At 47.9% G+C, this 21,526-nt stretch overlaps 1 protein-coding gene across 1 annotated transcript in view; it reads left to right on the top strand.

Moving 5' to 3' along the window:
- The window catches only part of KSR2 (kinase suppressor of ras 2), a 425,537-nt gene that overhangs the window by 348,070 nt on the left and 55,941 nt on the right, over nucleotides 1-21,526 (top strand). The window contains exons 11-15 of the mRNA XM_006890405.1: nucleotides 1,091-1,259; nucleotides 10,932-10,973; nucleotides 11,564-11,636; nucleotides 14,529-14,577; nucleotides 17,105-17,469. Of these exons, the coding sequence (XP_006890467.1) occupies nucleotides 1,091-1,259; nucleotides 10,932-10,973; nucleotides 11,564-11,636; nucleotides 14,529-14,577; nucleotides 17,105-17,469 (698 nt within the window). The remainder of the gene's footprint in view (nucleotides 1-1,090; nucleotides 1,260-10,931; nucleotides 10,974-11,563; nucleotides 11,637-14,528; nucleotides 14,578-17,104; nucleotides 17,470-21,526) is intronic.

Below are 21,526 nucleotides of genomic sequence, written 5' to 3'. Positions count from 1 at the left end.
TTATAAAATTAATCACCATTGGACCTTGCCCGTCATTACCCTGTCTTTTCACGCGGATCCTTCCCATTTCCTTCCCCCCTCCCCGTATTGTGCAACCCTGTATATTCACTTTCTTAGAGTTACTGTCAGAAATTGTCATGGACTGTGTGGTGCAAGGCAGCAGAAATTGGTTCTCTCTGAGTTCTGCAGGCCAGAAGTCTGGCATGAAGATGTTGGCTGGGCTTGAAGTCCTAACGAGGATCTGTCCCTGCTCCCTCCTGACGTCCTCCTGCACTTGCCATCCTGCACGCGCCTGGGATGCCCCATTCCAGCCCAGCCTCTGTCTTCCCATGGCCTGCTCTCCCATGATTCTCTGCAGGACTTCTTTTCTGACTTTTGTACTTGCCATTGATTTAGGGCCTGCCCTAATGCAGAATGAGATCATCTTCAAATCCTTACCTTAGTGACATTTGCAAAGGCCTTTCTTCCACATACAGACAGTTTGCACACTGGGAGGATGTCTTTGGGGGAACGCTGTCCAACCCACTGAACTGCTCTTGTCCCTACCCCTCCGTGGCCATTCTGAGGATGTGCCTTCACCCTCCCTTCCAAGCTGCTTCTCAGAGGAGAGGAAATAGTGTTTTGTGACAGTGGCATTGGGAAGATGTCCAAGGCCCCCTCTCTCACTCTCTGGTGAATCAGCAGGCTGTCTGTTCTTTAATAAACACTCAGGAGGAGAGGTGTTGGGATGGGATGGGCACCCTGGGCACCTTGGTGTGGGGTTTTCTAGAATCACAGAGGTGCAGGGAGTGTGGCCGACACCTCCGAAGCTTTCATTACGTGGTGACCTTCCACTCTAGGGCACAGACATAGGACAAGGATTTGATTCCAGAGACTGTCGCTCCCCAGCTGAGAGCAAGCCCGTGGGGAGGATGCAGCAGGCAGGACTGTGGAAAGGCCTGGGGACTGAGGAAGGGGCCAGATGACTGCAGATGCTGGGGTGAAGCCAGGGTGGGGGCCAGAGGCCTGTTCCCACTCAGCTTGCTGGCACTGGTACCTCTGCTTCCTGGATGTCCCCTGACCCCGCCCTGCTTGTCTCTTTTTCCTTCAGGACCACATCCCTGTCCCGTACCAGCCGGACTCCAGCAGCAACCCATCCTCGACAACCTCCTCCACGCCGTCCTCGCCTGCGCCCCCGCTGCCCCCCAGTGCCACGCCGCCTTCTCCCCTGCACCCTTCCCCACAGTGCACGAGGCAGCAGAAGAACTTCAGTCTGCCAGGTACCTCTTTGCTTTGGGAGGCGGTTTTGGAGAGGGGGTTTGGTCCATGCCTGGACTGGACATGTGGGGGACAAGGAGGTGTGCAGATACGTGGATTGGACCATTCTGTGTACAGGGCAAACGCTGTGTACTTTTTAAAAAGCAGTTGCTACTCCAGTAAGAGCTGTGACCGACAGGTTTTTCGGTGGCTTGGTTTTGGGGGAAGTAGATTCTTTCAAGGTGCCCCCAGGTGGACTGGAACCTCCAACCTTTTGATTTGTGCACCACCCAGGGACACCACTTGCTCAACTCACTCACTTTTAAGTTGGAACCAACTCTCAGCTGACCTTTCACTGGGTTTGCAGCAGCTATAAACCACATGGGAAGAGATTGTCTTTCACCCTTACCCACTATACTGTTATTGTTGTGTGCTGTCAAATAAAGACTCATAGCTGGACCCTCCGGCAGGTTTTCAGAAACAGTTCATCACATGAAAGGAGATCGCCCGTCCTTCTGAGCAGGTGGATTCGAACCATGTGCCTTTAAGATTGCAGCACAGCTTCTTACCACTCAGCCACCAGAGCTGGGTTCTCTAAAATTGACATTTTAGTTTCTCACTACCTTATTTCAAATGCTCTTTTAGCTGTGGCTGGAAGCTGCCATATTGCACAGCACAAAATATGGGACTTTTCCATCACCGTAGGATATTGTAATGGACAGTGCCGACCCAGCGGCTGATTTCTTCCTGACCCAGTGAGGTTCACTGGTGGGGGTGGGAGGATGGGGGAACTCAGGTTCTGAGTCACAGGTCACACCACCGAGGCTAGTCAACTACCAGTGAGTGGAGGAGACTCACAGAGGCCCAGCCCACACCTGTCCCCATACACTCCCATCCACGCGCTTGAGGTCATGCTTAATGTGACTCCTGCCCGCTCGAATTGATTTTGTCCATGTCCATAGTAATAGGGTGAGTTTTAAAGTCTTACTTTTTATTGAGTTCTGGTCAGAGGCAACCTTGTATTCTCCAAGTTTGAGGGCCACTCACGGCAGTCTCCAAAAACTATAATATGAGTCACCAACTGAGTCATCTCAGTAAATGCCAATGAGTTAGTTGGATAAACTGTTTCGTATTTCTCCTGCCACCTCCAACATAGTCCAGTTCTGCTTCTCCACATGAGGCTGAATGGGGTGGGGAGACCCTTTAAGATCCCAGGAACCCCAAACGTGGGGGGAGGTGGATGAGGATACTGCCCGATATCCATGTCCCACTCCACTTGCAGACACTGTCATAAGGGAGTTGTTTGTTGTTCATATATCTTGAACTTGAACCCTGGTGGTGGAGTACCATACATTGCAATATCATAGCTCTTTTTGTCACTGTGGAGAATCTACTCAGTCTTTGTATGAGAGATCTAACCAGCCAGCGACTCACTGCTGAGTCCCTTACCTCCTTTGTTCCCTCAGTCAGGGTCCGCAGGAGAGGACCTTCCTGATCTGCTGTGCTGAGCTGCAAAGCTCATCTGCCCTCTGCCACGACATGTCCTTACGGTGTCTTGAACTCTTTGGGAAGTGAGCTAATAGGGTCTTTGGGGGGAAAGGCACAAGAGAGACTATTAACACAGCAGCTAAAAATGTAGACCCCAGAGTCAGACTGCTTGGGTTCCAAGCCAGCCCTTCCATTTAACATCTGCATGATTTGAGACAAGTTCTTATCTCCCTGAGGCTCAGTGTCTTCATCTGTAAAACGAGGATAATAACGGTACCACCTGTGAGTCTCTGAAAGATGAAATCTTATCTATACAAAGCATAGTAGAGGGCTTGTCTCATTGAAGATCTCAGTAGAGGCAGCTTCTGATTTACGATGTACTTTGAGTTTCAATAAACCATACATCTTCTTTTCAGTAGTAATGTACCACATCCATTGTTGCGACGCCCCTGATACTGTCACTCTCGGATGTCCATCTGCAATGTTCAGCATTATTAGTTACTTTTCAAAACCTTGCCTTATAGCAGGCAATAATGAAGACTTCTAAAAACAAAGAAAGAAAGGTATTCAGACTTATGACAGACCCAGTTTAGGATAGGGTTGTCAGAATGGAACTCCATTGTAAGTTAGGGACTACCTGTACATGTAATCAGTTTTCAGTATGGAGTCCCTAGGTGATGCAAATCATTAAAGTCTTGGCCACTATCTCAAAGGTTGAAAGTTCAAGTCCACCTCAAGGCACCTTGGAAGATAAACCTGGTTACCTACTTTAACAAGTCAACTATTAAAACCCCCATAGAGCACACAGCTCTTCTCTGACACATACAAGTCACCCCAGTCAGAGGTGTCAACGCAACAGCATCTGTTTTGTTGTTATCACTGTTTTTTCACTTTTCATTGTTGTCGGATAAATACAATTACCAAAAAAATTACAGTGACTTTCCTTTTTGGCATTTCTCATCATTGCTGCTGAATAACAGGGGCATGACAGAATTGTGGGAAGAAAGAGGGAAGCACTGGGGTCAGGAGTATGGATAGAGGGCACTTTCACGGAGGGTGCTTTAGCATTGTCTGGTACAATCTGACATGTGTGTTTCCTTGACCAAAAGTCCCTGTTCTAGAAAGGTTTATACAGAAAGCTTGCACAAAGGCTCCTAGACCTCTGTGTGAGGATCCTATTCCACAGTGGAAGACTGGATTCAATGTCAGTGGCCAGCAAGAGGGGAATGGTCAGAAATACTGTAATAGAAGTGAATTCTTACATTCATAAACATAAAAGCCATTAGCTGAATTCTCTACCACTCTTTAAAAGAATAAGGTCATCCTCTGTAGCTATCCTACTTTCCAGTGGAGAAAGTAGAAAGATAGAAAGATGTAGAAGCACTTTCTTAAAGTGATCTATGAGGAAAAATACATGACTTACAGATACATAGATATATAGCATTTCTATTTATTAGAAAACAGTTTTGTCAGTATACACATATGTTATAAGCATGTATATGTACATGTATATGTACACTTGTTTATGCTGCTAAACAGAAATACCTTAAATGAATGGCTTTAAAGAACAGAGATTTATTTTCTCGTTACCTAGAGGTTGGTAGTCTGATGAGAGTCTCAGCCACGTGGATGCCTTCTGTAAGTCTTTCTCCCAGTTTCTGATGTCTGCCAGCAACCCTTAGTGTCCCTTGGAGTGCCTGGCATCTGTCTTTCCTCTGTGGATGTCTCTGTGTCTAGTCTGCTCATTTTCTAGCTAGGAAGTAACTAGTTTTAGGATCCACTCTCCTCAAACATGACATCATTAGCGTAACAAAGAAATCTTGCTTCCAAAGAGCACTCCACCCTCAGTATAGGGACTAGAATCCAGTGCTTGCTGTGAGAGAAGGGGACACGTTTCAGTCCGTAGGAATGCGTGGAAAGGTCTAGGATAAATCCCCAATCATGGGGATTGCTTCTGTGGAGAAAGGTTTTTTTGTTCTTGGTTTTGTTTTGTTTTGTTTTGTTTTTCATCTGTCATGGATATAATAGTGAAGAACATGCGTTACAGATTCATAATAATAATAAAATGCACTGCGGAAATGGAAAACAAAATTGGACTTCCTGGAAGTCAGTTCAGCCTACCTATCTGTGGATGGTCTCCAGTGCCAAGAAGTTGTCCTTTTCCTGCAAAGATCTGGTGAGCATCATTTCGCTCTTGACCTTGAGGTTCTGTTGATGGGACGTGGAGCTCTGGCTATGGTTCCCTGACAGATGCTGTGCTTTCTGAAAGGTAACACCTAGGAATAACAATGCCTTCAGCCTGGATCAAGATAAATGATTCTTGTCCAAAAGAGGATGTGAGACTAACAGCTGTGTTTGGCTTAACCATTAACCTGAGGACAGGAGAAAGAGTTTTTAGTTAGAAAGCAAAGTGTGCTTCCAGCTCCTCGACCTCCTTGTTCCCCATCCTCCTCTTCTGAGTTCTGGCGCCGTGTTGGACGTGGCACAGGGTAGTGTGGCTGATCGAGCTCAGTAGACGGTCTTCAGCCTTTCCTAGTCCTTTCCCAGCTGTGTGGCCCTCCACAGGGCACTGACTCTGCTTAGGTATCAGTTTCTCATCTGTAAAATCAGGCTAAAGATGAAAGGCTAATTTCAACATCTGCCTAGTCAGGATACACAAAGGGCACTCTTTGGTGGATTTCTGAAACTGTGGTGTTCAAACGCCCTCTTCCTTTGGAAATACCTAGCACTGTTACGATGGCTGCTAATTGAAAGACTTGAGGTTTGAAACCCACTTGCTTGCTCCACTGGAAAAATAGCTGACATTCTCTTGTTATTAGCTATTGTTTCTGTCCTTAGATGCCATGGGATTGGTTCCAACTTTAGCAACCCTGTGTGCAAACAAAATAATTGTAACCAGTCCTGTCCCCTATTCACAATCAGCTAGGACTGAGTTCATTGCTGCCGCAACTGCGTTAATTGATCTTGTTGAGAGAATTCCTCTTCTTCACTGACCTCTCTCAGGTTTAATGTCCTGCGGGAAACTAGTTCCTTTTGAGAACCTGTTCAAATCGTGTGAAATGAAGTCATATTGTCCTCACTTCCAAAAATCATTCTGACTATATTTATTCCAGGGCAGATTTGTTAGTTTCTATGATCGTCCAAGGCACATTCAATACTTCTTTGTTAACACCATAATTCAAGGGTGTCCATTCTTCTTCAGTCTTCTTTATTCGTTGCCCACCTTTCCCATGCAGATGAGTCTATTAAAATACCGTAGCTTGGGTCAGGTGCACCCGAAGTGATATCTTTGTTTTTGAAACCTTAGAAAAGAAGTCTGTTTTCAGCAGATTTGGTGATACATTGTTTGCTTTCTTTATTTCTTCTTTTAAACAAACGAACAGTTTTTTTTTTCCTCTAGTGATATTTTCCTTGTCATCCATTATCTGCGTTCTTGACTGCTACTTGCATGACATTAATTGTGGATGCAAGTAAAATAAAAACCTTGACAAACCACAGTGCTTTCGTAGAAACTACAACATAGAAAAATCCACGAGTAGTTCTGGCTCTGTCAGATAGGATCGTTATAGGTAAAAAAAGAATTCCATGGCACCCAACAACAACAAGGCCATCACGACACCCCCTCCTCCCGCCTCGATCTGCCTTTGGAGGCAAGTTTTGAGATCTCACTTGGGCCCGAGCTCCCAGGATCATGTATCATGTGATCATTTGTCATGTCATTTCCCTTTCAGAATCCTTCCCCCTCCTCATTCCGTTCTGTCTGTTCTGTAGCACAGTGCTCATCACTTGTTGAGAGGATCCTGTTATTGACTTGTTAGTCAGTGTCTATGTCTGTCACTAGAATGTCAATTCCCTGAGACTAGAAAATGCATCTGCTCCGTTCACTATCTTATACCTAAACTCCATCTCCTGTCCAGTACAAAGGAAAAGGCACATTTGCATAAGGTCTGTCTGAATCTTAATAACTCTATAGAACACAGCAGAACTGCCCCGTGGAGGTGGAGTGGAAGTGTTTCTTCATAGAAATATTTGCAAGACTGCCCGAGTTCATAGGAAGTTGTGCTGTTAACCCAAAGGCCAGGCTTCCCAAAGGCCAACCCAAAGGTGATTCAAATCCACCACTGGCTTGAGGGACGAAGATGGGCCATTTCCTCCCATGAAATTTACAAGCTCACAGCAGTGAGAGAGGGGTAGAAAAAAAATTTTTTTTGGCATATCTCTCTTTTAAGTGGTGATTTGAATCACAAAAGTTTACAAACAAGTTGGTTTTTCATTCATTCATTCATTCATTCATTCATATAAATTCTCCACCCCCTTTTCCACTCCCATTCAAATCCGTAATGTGTATCCTGTTCCAAATTATTAATTATAATACACATGAATTCTGATCTTTTAAAAAACCCGACTGCTGCATCTTCTTTCTGAGGAGAGTCTGATGGTTTCACACCATTGACATTGCAGTCAGCAGCCAAGCGATCAACCACAGTGCCACCCAACCCCATCCCAGACCTAATTCAGACTCACAGAGGCCATGAGTTCAGAGCACAACTGCCCCATCAGGTTTCCTAAAGTGCAAATATTTATGGAAGCAGAATGCTGCAGCCCTCATCTTCAGAGCAGCTGTGGACTCAAACCACCTACCTTTTGGTTAGTAGCCAAGCACTTAACACTCCTCACTGAAGCCACCCAGAGTCTGCTTTTTTCTATTGCAGAACACGCTAGGTGAATGTGTGCTGAAGGAACAAATCATTGGGCAGCTGAATGTCTTCTAGTTCATATACTGCCTAGGCGGTGGGTTTTCTCTCCACATTGTCTTGGTCATCAGATTGCATTCATCCATTCTTTCATGAAAAAACAGTTATTGAGCACCTATTCTGCCCTAGGTTCTGTGCTGGGTTCAGGGGCGTCTCCTGTGACTTCTCTACTAAAGTACCACAAACGTGGCAACTTCAAACACCACAGACATAGATTTCCTACTTATGGTGGTCACAAGTCTAAAATCACTTCCCCAGATTTCAAAATCAAGGCCACAATCAAGGTGTGAGGAGGGCAGCTGGAGGAGAGAATCCTCTTGTGCCTTCTCTAGAACCAGTCTGTACTCCAAAGAGTGCTCATGGCACCTTTAATCTTCACAGCCAGTAGTGTAACACCTGCAAATCTCTCTCTGACCCTCCTCCCCTAAGGGCCCTTGTGATTACATGGGCCTCTTAGATGATTCAGCAAGCTCTAGTGGCCTAGTGGTAAGAAGCTTCACTGCAATCCTAAAAGGCACATGGTTCAAAACCACCAGCCTCTCTGAGAGAGGAGGAAGGGCCATCTCCTCCTGTGCAGTTTACTGCCTCTGAAAACCTGCTGGAGGGTCAGCCGTGGGTCGGTTCTTATTCAGTGGTACACAACAACTCAGATAATCGAGGAGGATAATCTCCTTATTTTAAGATTCTTGGCTCAGTCACAACTGCTAAATTCCTTTTCCACATAGGATCACAGATTCCCAAATTCCAAGGATTAGACCATAAGGGTCTCTTATCCCTGTTTCACTGTCCCTGTTTCTTGGTGTTTAAAGCTTAGTGGGAGACTCGGGGAGGGGGGTGTTACTGAATAAATATGCTTGTAGATTCTAGCTTGTGGGAAAATACTATGAAGGAAGAGAACAGTGATGCCAGGGTAGCAGGTGATGGCAGAGGGAGGCTGAGGGTCAGAGCTGGGCATGCTGATGGCGGAGCTGTCCAGCAGAGGGCCCGGAATGGGTGGGGACTTAGGCCATCAGAGGAAATGAAAGAAGGGCTCCCACAGCCCAAGTGCTGTAAACAAAGGATAGTGTCACAGGCTGAGCAGACCCAGGGGGTGAAGCCCCATAAGGCTTGGTCAGTTATGGCAGAAATTGCAGTTTCATTGAAGATGCAATGGGAAGCAGTGGCTTAGCTGGCTTGATTAAATCAGGGCTGTAAACCAGTTCAAAATGGCCCAGTCATTGCCATGGTAAACAAGGACAGCCCACATGTTGCGTAGCAACCAAATCTGTTGGTGGTGGCATTTTGACCTGAGTAGGAACAGACAGCTGTGCCCCACTCAAAGATGTGATGAATGTCACTGTCCTGGGTGTGTGCTCCTCTCCTGTCAATAAGCCCATGTCCTGGATTGTGTCCCTAAAGCCTTCAGGGGAGAGGACAGGCTCAGGGCTCCAGGAAGCAACACGCTTCCAGAGCAGCAAAGTTGGCTGCCATGTTTGACTGTGCATGGCTGTTTCATCCTGGGATCAGAATTCCCTGGGCAAACAGTTTGGGCTGTTGTGTAGCAAGTACTCAGCCCTTGTTTATGGCTGCAATGAGTGGATGGTTCTGAATAATTTGAAAATCCCAAAGCCCTCTCGGGCTGCCATGGGCAGAGGCCTTGGGGTGGGAGTGGGCACACAGGAGTAGAGGTGCCCCATGGTTGTCTGCTTGCCTCTCTCCCCTCCCAGCGCCCTCAAGCTCCCTGCAGCTGAGGCCTCTTTACTGCCAGAGAGCCAGGAGCCATGTGGTTTCCCTGAGCACCCGCCTGAGTCCCTCAGCTGCCTCCTGGAGCACTTCTCTCTGGTGTCCAGAGTCAGGAAAAAACGGTACCTTCAACATCACCCTCCTCCTCCTCCTCAGACCTCTTGTATCCCTTTCAGTCATCAGAAATGAGCACAAGGAGGGTTGAGGAGCAGGGAGGCATTTGCTGTGTCCCACCATGTGATACCTACCCCTTCAGACGTCCAGCCCCTCCTTCTTTGAAGTGTACCAGCCAGCCAGCCTTTCCTGCCAGCCTGGAATCCCCCATCACAGTCAGGGCTGGGGTGGGAAGGAGCAGCTAAGCCTCCTGGTAACCCCGGGGTAGTTTTCCTTTGTTAATTTTAGTCTCTTGCTGACAAACGGCATGGCTCTGTGTAATGACAAACCAAGCCGAGGTTGCCTAACACAGGCAGGCCTCTAGAGTCACAGGAAGGGTGTTTTCTTCTAGAGTTATACCAGCTCTGTAACTTGGGATGAGCGCTTCCCGTCAGAGTGCTCTTTTCCAGAATCCATGAGAAAAATGCATCTGTGTGGATTCTGTCTGTTTGGGGTATCTTGAGGTTGGTGTAAGTGAAGATTATCTGTCATCTTATTTATGAAAACAACAACAACAAAACCTCAGACCCAAAAATGCATTGTCATCAAGTCAAAATTGACTTTAATAGCTGACTCTCTATCAGGTATTTGGAGAAAGTAAAGTCCCTTGGAGAAGCTGGTGGATTCGAACCAGGTAGCCACATTTGGGTTAGCAAGCAGCACAGCTCTCTGCAGCCTACCTCACTAGAGCTCCTGGTGTGACATAATACAACAGAAAAGAAAAAAAAATCTAATTAAACCTCCCCCTTTTGAGTTGAGTCCAACTCACAGGATGAAGTGTAACCACCCCATAGAGTGTCTGAGGCAGATTCTGTCATCTTTCTCAAGCTGAGCAGGTGGTAGATTTGAACTGTTAGCCTTTCCGTTAGCCTTCCAACATTTATTCACTGCTCCACTGGGGCTCCTTATAAAATACTAGAATCTCCTGAAATCACTTTGAAACAAATAGAAGAGTTACCTAAGGATCAAAAAGGGTACAAGCAGGAATGCGTAGTCCTTGGCTACTGTGTGTAAGTAGGTTCCTCCACAATGCTCTTTAAAGTTGCTTTTCCATAGTATTTACCATGATTGCCTGTCTGTTTACTGTTTTCTCATTTATACCACAAGTTGTCCACTAGGGCACATGGAGGGTTGTCTGATTCACCATTGTATCCCTGAGGTCAAAGCCAACACCCAACGCATACTTGCTGCTGTTAACTGTAGTTGAGTTCATTTTGACTCACAGAGACCCCACATGGCCGTGTCTCCATCCAGTAAACACTGGCTGAGGGTCCTGATAGGTTGGTGAATAAGCTCAAGGCTAGTTTGTTCCAGAAGTTTGTGTCGTGTCTTGGTGACAGTCTAGCGTGGGCTCTTTGGAGAGATGAGCTGTGGGACAGGAACTGAGTCAAGATGCTCTGTTTTCAGGAAGGATGGAGTGTCAAGAAGGTGAGTTGGCCTCACTGTTTAGGGCTCTTGTTCTCAGCCCCTCATAATTTGAGACATCTGCAGATGTGTGGAAAGCCATGAATCCGAGCAGAGCTTGAATGATTACAGTGCGTGGGTGACACTCACTTGATGTTTTCTTTTTTTTCCAAGCACCCCACTACTACAAGTACAAGCAGCAGTTCATCTTCCCAGGTGAGTTGTGGGAGCTGGAGACAGCCTCTTCTCAGCCGGCCGCCTGAGGTGAGCGAGAGTTCCTGAAGGAGAGTGGAGGGGAATGCCTTTGGGACAGATGAGGTCAAAGGGGTATTGGTGGAATTCCTGACCTGGGCAGAGCTTCCATGTGTAAATGGAGAAAGAGAGGGTGGGAGGTCCCAAGGGCTCAGTGAAGGAGCCTCTGACGGGGGCTCAGGGGCAGGAGGGCCCTGTGAGGGAGGCAAGGTGGCCAGAGGGGCTTGATCTGGGACAGAGAAACATGAGACTAAGCTGCCTCATCATCCCAGAGGGGCTCAGGGGAGGAGAGGGATTGGTGACCGAGCAGATGGATTCAGCCTAGGCCTGGGGGGCTTGGCAACCCCTTAGTCCCCAACAACACTGGTGCATCTGAGAAGACAAAGTCTAGGTGGCCACAGAAGGGAAAAAAAGCATTGGCTAGCTCCAAGAGCCCCCCAACCCCCCGCCCCATGGTAAAGGCTACCTGCTGCCACCCTCTTCCAGGAACCCGACCTTATGGGGTGGCCTGGCCGCCATATTTGGATCCTCACTGTCCCGTCTCTGATTTTCAGATGTAGTACCAGTGCCAGAGACACCAACCCGGGCACCTCAGGTCATCCTGCATCCAGTGACCTCGAATACAATGTAAGTGGAGCAGAGACCTTCCCACGGCCCAAGGTCCCAGGCCCTGCCGCTTCTGTGGGCTCTGGTTCTGCACCTTTTTTGTCCTCTTCTTGGAATTGATGGAGTGAGAAGGGGCTAGAGAAGCATGAGGACAGAGAGACAGGGGCACAGGCAGAGAGAGAGAGGGAGAATCCCAGCTCAGGCTTAAAGACAAAGGTCAGAACACGGGCCGCCAGAATCAACTCTGCCTTGTTTTTCTTGGGCCTGCCGTGTAGCTTCCAGCGCCAAAGCATTGTCCCAGGCCCTCTTAGGATCAGAAAGACAACTAGTCATTCAAATTGTTCCCCTCCTTAAGAAAAGCGTAATTTAGGATCATGTGGGATCAGTGTGCTGCAGCCTGTGGGACAAACCCAGCCTGCTATGTGTTGTTACAAATAAAGTTTTATTGGCACACAGCTATGCACATTTTTTTAGCATATGGAATGTGGGTGCTGCAACATCAGAGTAGTTGCAGCAGCAGCCGTGTGGCCTACAAAGCTGAAGATATTTACTATCTGGCCTTTTCGAGGAAAAAAAAACAAACAAACGTTTAATGACTCCTTGTCTGTATTCTTATAAAATGGATTACGTTCATTTTAGAATGTTAGGATTTGTGGTTCAAAAATAAAAGAAAGAGAAACTTCTCGCTCGTTCTACCACTGAGCCTTTTGATGCATCTTCTTCCCGTTTATACGTTATGCATTGTGACTTACAGTTTGTGCAGTTTCCATCCTGCTTTTTAACCCCTTCTGTTATAAAACGGCATTTTCCCCATACTGTTGTACATTGTTGACAAACCTTGTTTCCAGTGATTCTAAGACAACATACTGGTGCAGGATTCTTTCCTTTAGAGTTCCTCTTGCTGGATCTCTATGCTTCCCACAGTTCACACTCACAAACAACACTGCAGCGGGCATCTTTGCATGGGGGCTCCTTAGGATTCAGACTCACTTTCCAGGGCTCTGTTGTTACTACAAAGTTGGCATGAAATTGCCTTCCTCAGCTGAGCTGCTTTGGTTGTGACAAAGTCTAGGGCACCCTGGGACCTAGTCTGAATTTGATTGGTTTCCAGCTTCCATTTTTACCTGCTTGATTTTCCTCCTGGCTTCTCCGGCTGCCCCATCCCTCCTGACCCACGTTAGGGACTTTAGTTAAAGACCCAACTGGTACATCGCTTCCATCAAAGCAACAGCAATTTGTTGTGGGATATTGCACCGACTTCTAGCTCCGGATCATCTCTCAGCGGTGCATAAACCAATCTCACAATTTGTGCAAGGCGAGCACCAAGTTATTAACTGAGCATCGGAAAGTGCTAGCAAGAAACTGAGTCAATCACCACCTGCCATCGGCTTAGTGTGCATGGGGGGAGGGAACCACAACTTAGCAAAAGGGAAATCATTTCACGGCCCCAGCTGCTGCAGCCAGGTCTTGATGCAGAGATGAGGCAAGGTGGTCTTGTTGTGGGGCTCAAGGAGGAGTTTTGTCTGCATTTCCCCACCCGAGTGTCCCCAGTTCACCAAGTCCCCAGCCGCTTCAGTGTGCTCCTTCTGTCTCGTAACCACACATGATGGGTTAATATGATGGCAGACCCACCCTGCTTTCCCCTTCTTTCAGCCTTTGCAGCCTTTCAGAGTGTCCCTTTCTGGCCCAGAGACTCTCCTATCAGTGTTTGGGGAGACTTGGAATAAGAAAGATCCTCAAATTGGGGGAGTCAAAGAGAATCTGCTGAGTCTGCTGGAGAAGTGGGGAGGAGGGTGCCATTGTTGTTTGTTGTGACTGCCTCCTCTCACCACTCCCAGCCTTCCATGCCTTCAACGGCCCAGTGACTGTGCCCCCACTGATACCTCCTACAAACACACTTATGTCCCATTCTCTAAAAACACACCCAAACATGCTGTACCTCACAGCCCGATCTCATGCCATCCTCTTTAGCACACTCCTCATACCCCTAATACATATCCAATAGTACCATCAATATATACCATGGTCCCCAGTACCCCTGGAAGTATGCCCCTGTCTCTTATATGCACAGCCTCTGCAGACCACAGCCCATAATATCCACCAGTCTTTGTCATGTACTTGGTACCCACACACGGACACACTGACTCTGCACCATGTTCACATGCATAGACACACACTCACTAGCACATGCATTCACACACTTATCACACTGCACACCTTGCATCTCCTGGTCCAGAGCAGCCCCAACTCATCCTTCCTCTTCATCCTCATCCTACACCTCCTGAGTCAGAGAGATGGGCCAGGGCAACTCATACCCTGTGAACTTGCCAAAACGCATCAGCGAAGCTCTCCTGGGAACTTCCCCCACACTCCGTTCCTTCATCCTCTTGCTTTTGACCCTAGTCTCTTTACCCTGTGTGTCCAGTACCTCCATCCTTACTGCCATTCCTCCCAGTAGATATGTGCTATAACTGGGAGCCATGCCAGTCTCCCCTCAGTGTCCCTCCCAAGGACCTAGCACTGTTCCTGGAACATCATTCCAGTTGAATTCATGAATGAGTAGACAAACAAATGAGAGATTCTGATTCAAGTCAACCTTAGCGGACCCGTTGAATCCTCCCACGCAAACACCTAGAGGTTCTAATACCTCTTCTACCCAAGGCAGTCAGGCCACTTTACAAAAGCGGGAATCACAGAAGCAGTAATGAAAAAGGAGTCCCAGGCAGCTCAGAAAAATCTACCCACTGTGTTGTTCTTGAATTCTGCTCTGTGGCAGGCTGTAGGTTGTTGAAGACACGATTGTGGAAAGTGAGGTAATGGTGGGAACTGTGCATTTTCGAGTTCTCATCCCTGGTTAAACTGGGTACAGGAACTTTTCACCCCGGCGTCACGTTTGTTTTTCTTTCTTTAAAGCTTGGAAGGAAATCCATTACTTCAAATTGAAGTGGAACCGACCTCAGAGGTGAGGACCTGAGGGTGGTGATGAAACTTTTCCCAGGTGCCCTGAACACACCAGAGCCATTTGGTGCCTGGGGGTAGTTGGGGTGGAGGGGGGATAGAGGCCCCATTTGATGAATGTCCCAACTCAGGGACAATTAACAAGCGCCAGCCCCTCCCAGAGCTGAGCCTAATGGGCCGTGGCATGGTGTGCATCACGGAAAAGCTGGTTGTGTGGAAGTTGGCAAGAGATTTGCATTCTTAGTTGGAAAATCAGCTCAGAGCAGAATGAGAGGGGGTCGTACCTCACTGCCGCTAAAAAATATAAGGGGAGAGAGGGCTTTAGGGAAACCAGGCTTAGCCACAGATTGCAGATGCTCCCAGGCTCTGTCCACCTGTCAGAGGGGACAAATTAGGTGTCCTGTCCCCTCATCTCTGTCAGTGCATCCTCCAGAGGGGAAGGGAGAGAGACTGGATTCCTGGATCACATCATGGCCTTTTCTGGTGCTAAGTGGTGGTTGGAAGTGATTCTGGGGGGAGCTAGTGTTACTTATGTCATTTCTCCCCAGCGTGTGGATGGAGATACCTTGTTCAGGTGTGTTAGCTCGGGTAGAACCTACACCCATCCAACAGGCCACCTTTTCGGAGGTGCTCTTGCTCGTCCCGAGGCCTCTGGGCATCCTCCATGGCTTGGCCACTGCTGTTCTCCTACTTCAGCAAAAGGACCTCAGAGGCAGGCACCCCCAAACACCAGGCTGGGAAAGTGTGTCCTCTAAGAGCTCAATTATAAGTGGTTGTCAGACCCAACTTACTGGAATCTCACAGGCATGTGGGAGAATGATGCAGATTCCAGGCCCTCGGTTGCTGAGATTCTGACTCTGTATGTCTGGGTGGAGCCCAAGATTCTGAATTAGCTCAGAAATTAGGAGGGGTGGGTTGATAGGGGTGATCAGGTGTGTGCAAAGAGTTATATAGACTATGCTCTTTTTCAAGCCTCAAACCACCTGCAGAGGCAAGTTTAATTACCCCCACTTTACATGGAAAGAAAGGGAGGCTCAGTGAAGTGAGGTGCCTTAACCAGCAGTCACACAGAGGCCAGATCCAGCTTCTCTGACTGTGAAGTCCATTCTATTAGCCTCACCTGGGGGCAGTGTGGTTCAGGGGTAGAATTCCCCCCTCCATCCGTGCGGAGGAGCCGGGTGTGAGTCCCAGCCAATGCACAGCTACCACCCTTCTGTCATTTGAGGCTTGTCCAAATCAGCAGGTCCCAGCGGAGCATCTGCACTAAGATAGACTAGGAAGAAAGACCTGGCACAGGTCTAATTCTGGAAAATCAGCCAGTGAACACCCTGTGGATCATGAGGTTTGCTCTGCCACCAGTCATGGGGATGGAGCAGGACCGGACAGCGGTGTTCCATTCTGGTGTGAGTGGGCTTGTCCGGAGTCAGAGATTTCCTTGTGGCCAACAGCTGTGACCACGGTGGCCTCACCCTCAAACGTCCTCCCCCTTCTCTCACTGCTTAGTGAGTGCTGACAGTAAGTTGCCTCTTCCAGCTTCTGACTCACTAGTCCCAGCTTGTCTGGGGGACACCAAGGCCTTTTCTGTTGAGGACAGTGACACATTATATGCAGATGCGGGCCTGTGCCTATATGTTAGCCCGTTGTCTTTATCACAGAGAATCTGTGGGTGGTATAAATGATTAGCTCACTCACTGCTGACCACAAGGTTGGCGGTTAAAATCTACCCAATGGCACCACCGAAGGAAGGCATGGTGACTCACCTCTGTGGGCACAGTTCTGTTCTGACCTGTAGGGGGTCGTCAGGGGTTGGACTCAGTTAGATGACCCCTGGTTTATTTTAATCTGTCACACGCACAGAGTAGAAGGTAAAGCCAGTCACGTTAAGTAGGAAGGACGTGAGCTGTTAGGAGCTGAGAGATCTCAAATTGAGTCCTAGCTCCTGGCTGTGTGACCTAGACCTGGAGCAAGGGTCCTCCTAGGCGGCCCACCTGCCTGGTTGTCCTGGGACTGCAGGGCGCTTCCTAGATGTAGGCATTAATTAGGTGCTGAAACTGGGAATGTTACTGTCATGTACCATCAACTCAGAATTGACTCTTAACTGACCCTCCAATGGGGTTTCAGAGGCAGTAAATTGCACCAGAGAAGATTGCCCATCTCTCTTCCTTAGAACAGCTGGTGATTTCGAACCATTTACCTTTGTGTTGGCAGCACAATTCCTCACACTGAGGAATTTCACCAGAGCTCCCTAAGACTGGGAATAGTTCCAGCAAACCAGAGTAGGTGGTCCCTCTAGCCCCTCTCTGTGATTCTGTTTCCCCTTAGCAAGCACTAGAGAGAGATGTTCTTTTTAGATTCTTCCCTGGAGGATTCTAAGCAAGAGCTGCCTGGAGTGGGAAAGGAGAGTGTGTGTATACCAGCCACCATGCACCTAGAGGAGTGCCCAGACCCATTGATGCACTGGGCCCTGCAGGACCTGGTGCAGGCCGGGCAGGGGCATGCGCAGCTCTGACCTCTCCCTGCTCTGGCTGCAGAACGAAGGCCACGAGGAGGCCGAGGAGTCGGAGGATGACTTCGAGGAGATGAACCTGTCCCTCCTCTCGGCCCGGAGCTTCCCTCGCAAGGCCAGCCAGACCAGCATCTTCCTCCAGGAGTGGGACATCCCCTTTGAGCAGCTGGAGATCGGCGAGCTCATCGGAAAGGGCCGCTTCGGGCAGGTGTACCACGGCCGCTGGCATGGGGAGGTCGCCATCCGGCTGATAGACATTGAGAGGGACAACGAGGACCAGCTGAAGGCCTTCAAGCGGGAGGTGATGGCCTACCGGCAGACGCGGCATGAGAATGTGGTCCTCTTCATGGGAGCCTGCATGAGCCCACCCCACCTCGCCATCATCACCAGGTCAGTCCTCCCTGGGCAGGGGCCAGGAGCTGGGGGCGGTGTCCCCACAGGCGGAGTCATAAGGCTGTGCTGCAGGTGGTTAGTGGACTTCCATTCACCAGCTTGAAGGGTTACAACTTCAGAAAATACTTGCAGTGCTAAAATTCTCCCCTAAACAAGCCTTGGGGAGTCAGAAAAGTTGAATCTCATGCCTTTACTGTCCCAAGTTCAAGGGTGGCAAGTTTATCCCCCCTTAAAATACGTCCAGTGGTAGCTGTTGTCGCCTTTTTGTCATGTGGTCTTTATGCAACAACTCAACTCTGCTCATTACATGAAAAATGCTGTGAATATATATAAGAAATTAGTGTTGCTCTGTGCCAATAAAACTTTATTTACAGAAACAAGTGGCGGGCCAGGTTTGTCCTGCAGACTATAGTTGCCGACTAAGATCCTGATGAGTATCATCCTGAAATGACATTTTAATAGTCATTAAAGTTTGTTGTTGTTTACTGTCGAGTCAGAACCAACCCGTAGCTGCCTCTCTGGTGGGTTTTTAGAGGCAGTTAATTGGATAGAAGGAGATTGCCCATCTTTCTCCTATGGAGCAGCTGGTGACCTCAAACTGTGTGCCTTCAGGATTGCAGTGCAGCTTCTTGCTGCTAGGCCACCTTTGCAGGGATTTACAGTTATTATAAATGCTCAGGGCTGTTAGCCTGTGGGTGAAGAGGGGTTGTTTAGAAAGAGCTAACATTTTTTAAATGTCAGATAATAGTGACTTTCTTGGGCTCATTCTAACCTCACCCAAGAACTTGGGGCTTTGAAAATATAAATCCCCTTTGTTTCATTGGAAGAGTTAGGTTAATACTTTGGTATAATCTCAAACTCAGAGGTTTGCTCCCTATTGCATTAAGGGGATGGTGATGTTCTTGGTATGGCTTGAGAGGCCAAGGGTCAATTAGGAACCTTATCCTCCTAGTCAGGCAATGTGATCCCAAATACACAAGACTCACCTCTTAGCAGGTACATTAGGAGGAGCTGTGGGTTCAAGAAATGGCAGATATGCCTTTGACCTGTTCTCGATTGCTAAAAAGCCTATTTGAGTCCATTTGTCTGATGTAAGTGTCAACGTATGGTGACCTCTTGCACATCAGAATGTTGCCTGATCCTGTACCATCATCATGATCTTTGCTCTGCTCAAGTTCATGGTTGTGTCCACTGTCTATTTTGGGTATCTTTCAACCTAGACAATATTCTGCTGTGATTCATAGAGTTTTCATTGGCTAAGATAAAGCAATCACCAGACCTTTCTTCCTACTCTACCTTAGTCTGAAAGCTTTGCCTGAAATATGTTCTTGTACTGATGTTACAGCTTACAGCATCATAGTAACGCACAAGCCACCACGATACGACAAACTTAAAGAGGAGTTGCTAATAGAAGACATGCTGTTGTCTTTCACCACTAATGATGCAGTTGGTGGGTTGACTAGCATCCATGTGAAGAATAATAAGTGCTTGTGGATCCAGGTTTGGTGATCCGATCACAGATGGTCATTCAGTTTCTGTAAGCCAGGGTTAAGTTACTCTGCACAGGACAGAGGTGGCCCTCAACTTGGCTGATAACATTCAGGGATTGAGCTGTTCTGATTATGGGAGTGCATCAGTCAACTGTTGCTGAGTGACAAACTACCCCCAGACTTGGTGCGTTCCCTCCATTCTCTGGACAGCTCTTCTGGCGTGTCTGTGGTCAGTTCCAGGTCAGCTGAGAGCATCCTTTACATCTGCTGGAAGGGACACATGGTCAGCTGTGAGCCCTTGGCCCTGTCATACTCCAGCAGGTTAGCTCAAGCTCATTCCCTGGTTGTCTCAGAGTTCCAACTACAGCAACAGATCTAGTCCTGATGTATATGTGTTTTTCAGCCTCTCGTGGTGTTATGCTGGCCAGAGCAAGCCATGGGACCCAGTTGCTCGTGATTCAGCACAGTCCCCTCTTTCTCAGAGTAGAACTGAGTTCCTTAGCGTTCACTGGCTAGGGTTTCAGTAGGTTTCCAGAACTTTCTTCCAAGTAGCCTCAAACCTCCAACTTTTCATTTAAAAACTAAGCACATTAACTATGTGTGTCACTCAGGGTTCCAACCTGGATTGTAGGTGTAAGTGGAGAGATGGACTCTACCTTTTGGTGGGAGGATTTACGGTGTTATATTGCAAGAACAAAGATGCAGGGCATGGAAAACTGGTGCTATTTCCCTAGTCTACTATAGGGAGACCCTTAACTTCTTTTCTTCTTTCTCCCCCAGTCTGTCCTCTTCTCTCAGCAGGTGTGGTGGCAGTTTTTTTCTCTAGCACTGCTCTTCCTCCCACAGATCTGACCTGTAGCTTATCCCAACATTCTCTGTGATCAGATTTCACCTTTTGGCAAATTTTCCTTATTGTATCCCTAAATTCAAGAGAGTGAGCTCTCATGGCCTAGTGGTAAGGAATTGCACTTCCCAAACCAACGACATGCAATTTGAATCCACCAGCTGCTCTGTGGAATAAAGATGAACAGACTCCTTTTATGGGATTTACAGACTCTGAAAACCTGCTGGAGGTCTCCTATGGGTCAGTTCTGACTCAACATTACACAGCAACACCACCATGAATTAACAGTTGAAGCATTGCTAGTCTCACCATTAAATTGAGCATATCCAGTGGCAGAAGTGGAAGTCTCACCACCAGAAAAGAAGAGGAAGCAGAGAACGCAGAGTGTGCATTCTTTGGGGCCAGAGATTCCTGCATCAGGGATTGTATTCTGAGAAGCTCTCTGGGCTGAGGGATTGTATCTTGCTGCTAACCTGAGTTGTAGCCTGTTGACATCCCCAGTAAACCCTATAACCATGGTGGGGGGCGGCGGGGAGGGAAGCAGTGGTGGTTCAATGATAGAATTCTCACCTTCTCTGCGGGTAACCCAGGTTCAGCTCCTGGGAGATGCTCTTATGTGTGGCTACCACTTGTCTCTCAGTTGGAGTTTCCATGTTGTTGTGATGCTGAACAGATTTCAGCAGAGTTTCTAGACTAAGACAGACTAGGAAGAAAGGCCTGGTGATCCCCTTCCCAGAATCAGCCAGTGACACCTTGGGGGTCACAGTGATCTAATCCTCAACCACTCGCTGGAACAGTATAAGCCGAGGCAGTGTTTCATTCCATTGTGCATGAGGTTGCCATGGGTTGAGGAACCTACTCAATGGCAAGTAACTACAATACAGTTGGAGACATTTCAGAATCTTTCTGAGGGCCTCCCACCTCCCTGGTCTCTCACCTGGTCTCCCTGTCTTCCTCACCCCCTTCCCCGAGGGGGGGACTAATTGGGTGTAAACAGATGCTGTTAGCAGCCGTCCTCGAGAAGAGTGGTCCTGATGGAAATGTGCCACTCAGCCCTCAGGCAGCTGCACTGGCAGCCCTTCTCCATTGTGCCCCAAACTGCCAGCCCCCTCCCCAACCACCATCACCGCCTACAGATTGCACAAACAATGCCGCCTTCTCCTGGCACCAACATAAAGACCGTGCAACTGTGGGATGTGTAATTGGTCTCTGAAGTGTTTTGGTATTTCGCGTGAAGCCTGGAGGAGTCCAGATGAGCCTCAAACAAGTGGCATTTATTCCCTATGATTATGTAGTTATATATTTCTCTTCAGGAGGGGCTCCCTGCCCGCCACCCCCACACTCAGCAGCGTCCACTTGTTGACCATCCACATTTTCTCCTCTGTACGTAGTGTTTGAAACCAAATATTTGAGTAATTTGATTAATCATCTGCATGCTCCCCATTGGATGGCCGAGGTCGATGGTTGGACAAAAGCCAACCAACTGGCCCAATTTTGGGACCCTGGATTATTTTACGGGGAACATAAGACTAGATAATTACCTGGCATACTCCGCAGAACTTCACAATGGTGCGTGCTACCCAATTACTTAGTCATTATCATTGAAGTTAACAAGTATTTCTAAGATTAGCTTCCTTGTCATGCAATATGTATGGCTCTTGGTAATGAGTAATAACTAGCGAGTTACCCAATTGCTAGATCCCCAAATGCAATTAGCAGA

The sequence above is a fragment of the Elephantulus edwardii genome, unplaced genomic scaffold (genome assembly GCF_000299155.1).
Source record: "Elephantulus edwardii isolate Elephantulus edwardi_28Jun2011 unplaced genomic scaffold, EleEdw1.0 scaffold00089, whole genome shotgun sequence".
Classification (NCBI taxonomy): Eukaryota; Metazoa; Chordata; class Mammalia; order Macroscelidea; family Macroscelididae; genus Elephantulus; species Elephantulus edwardii.
This window is presented reverse-complemented; position numbering and strand designations above follow the sequence as displayed.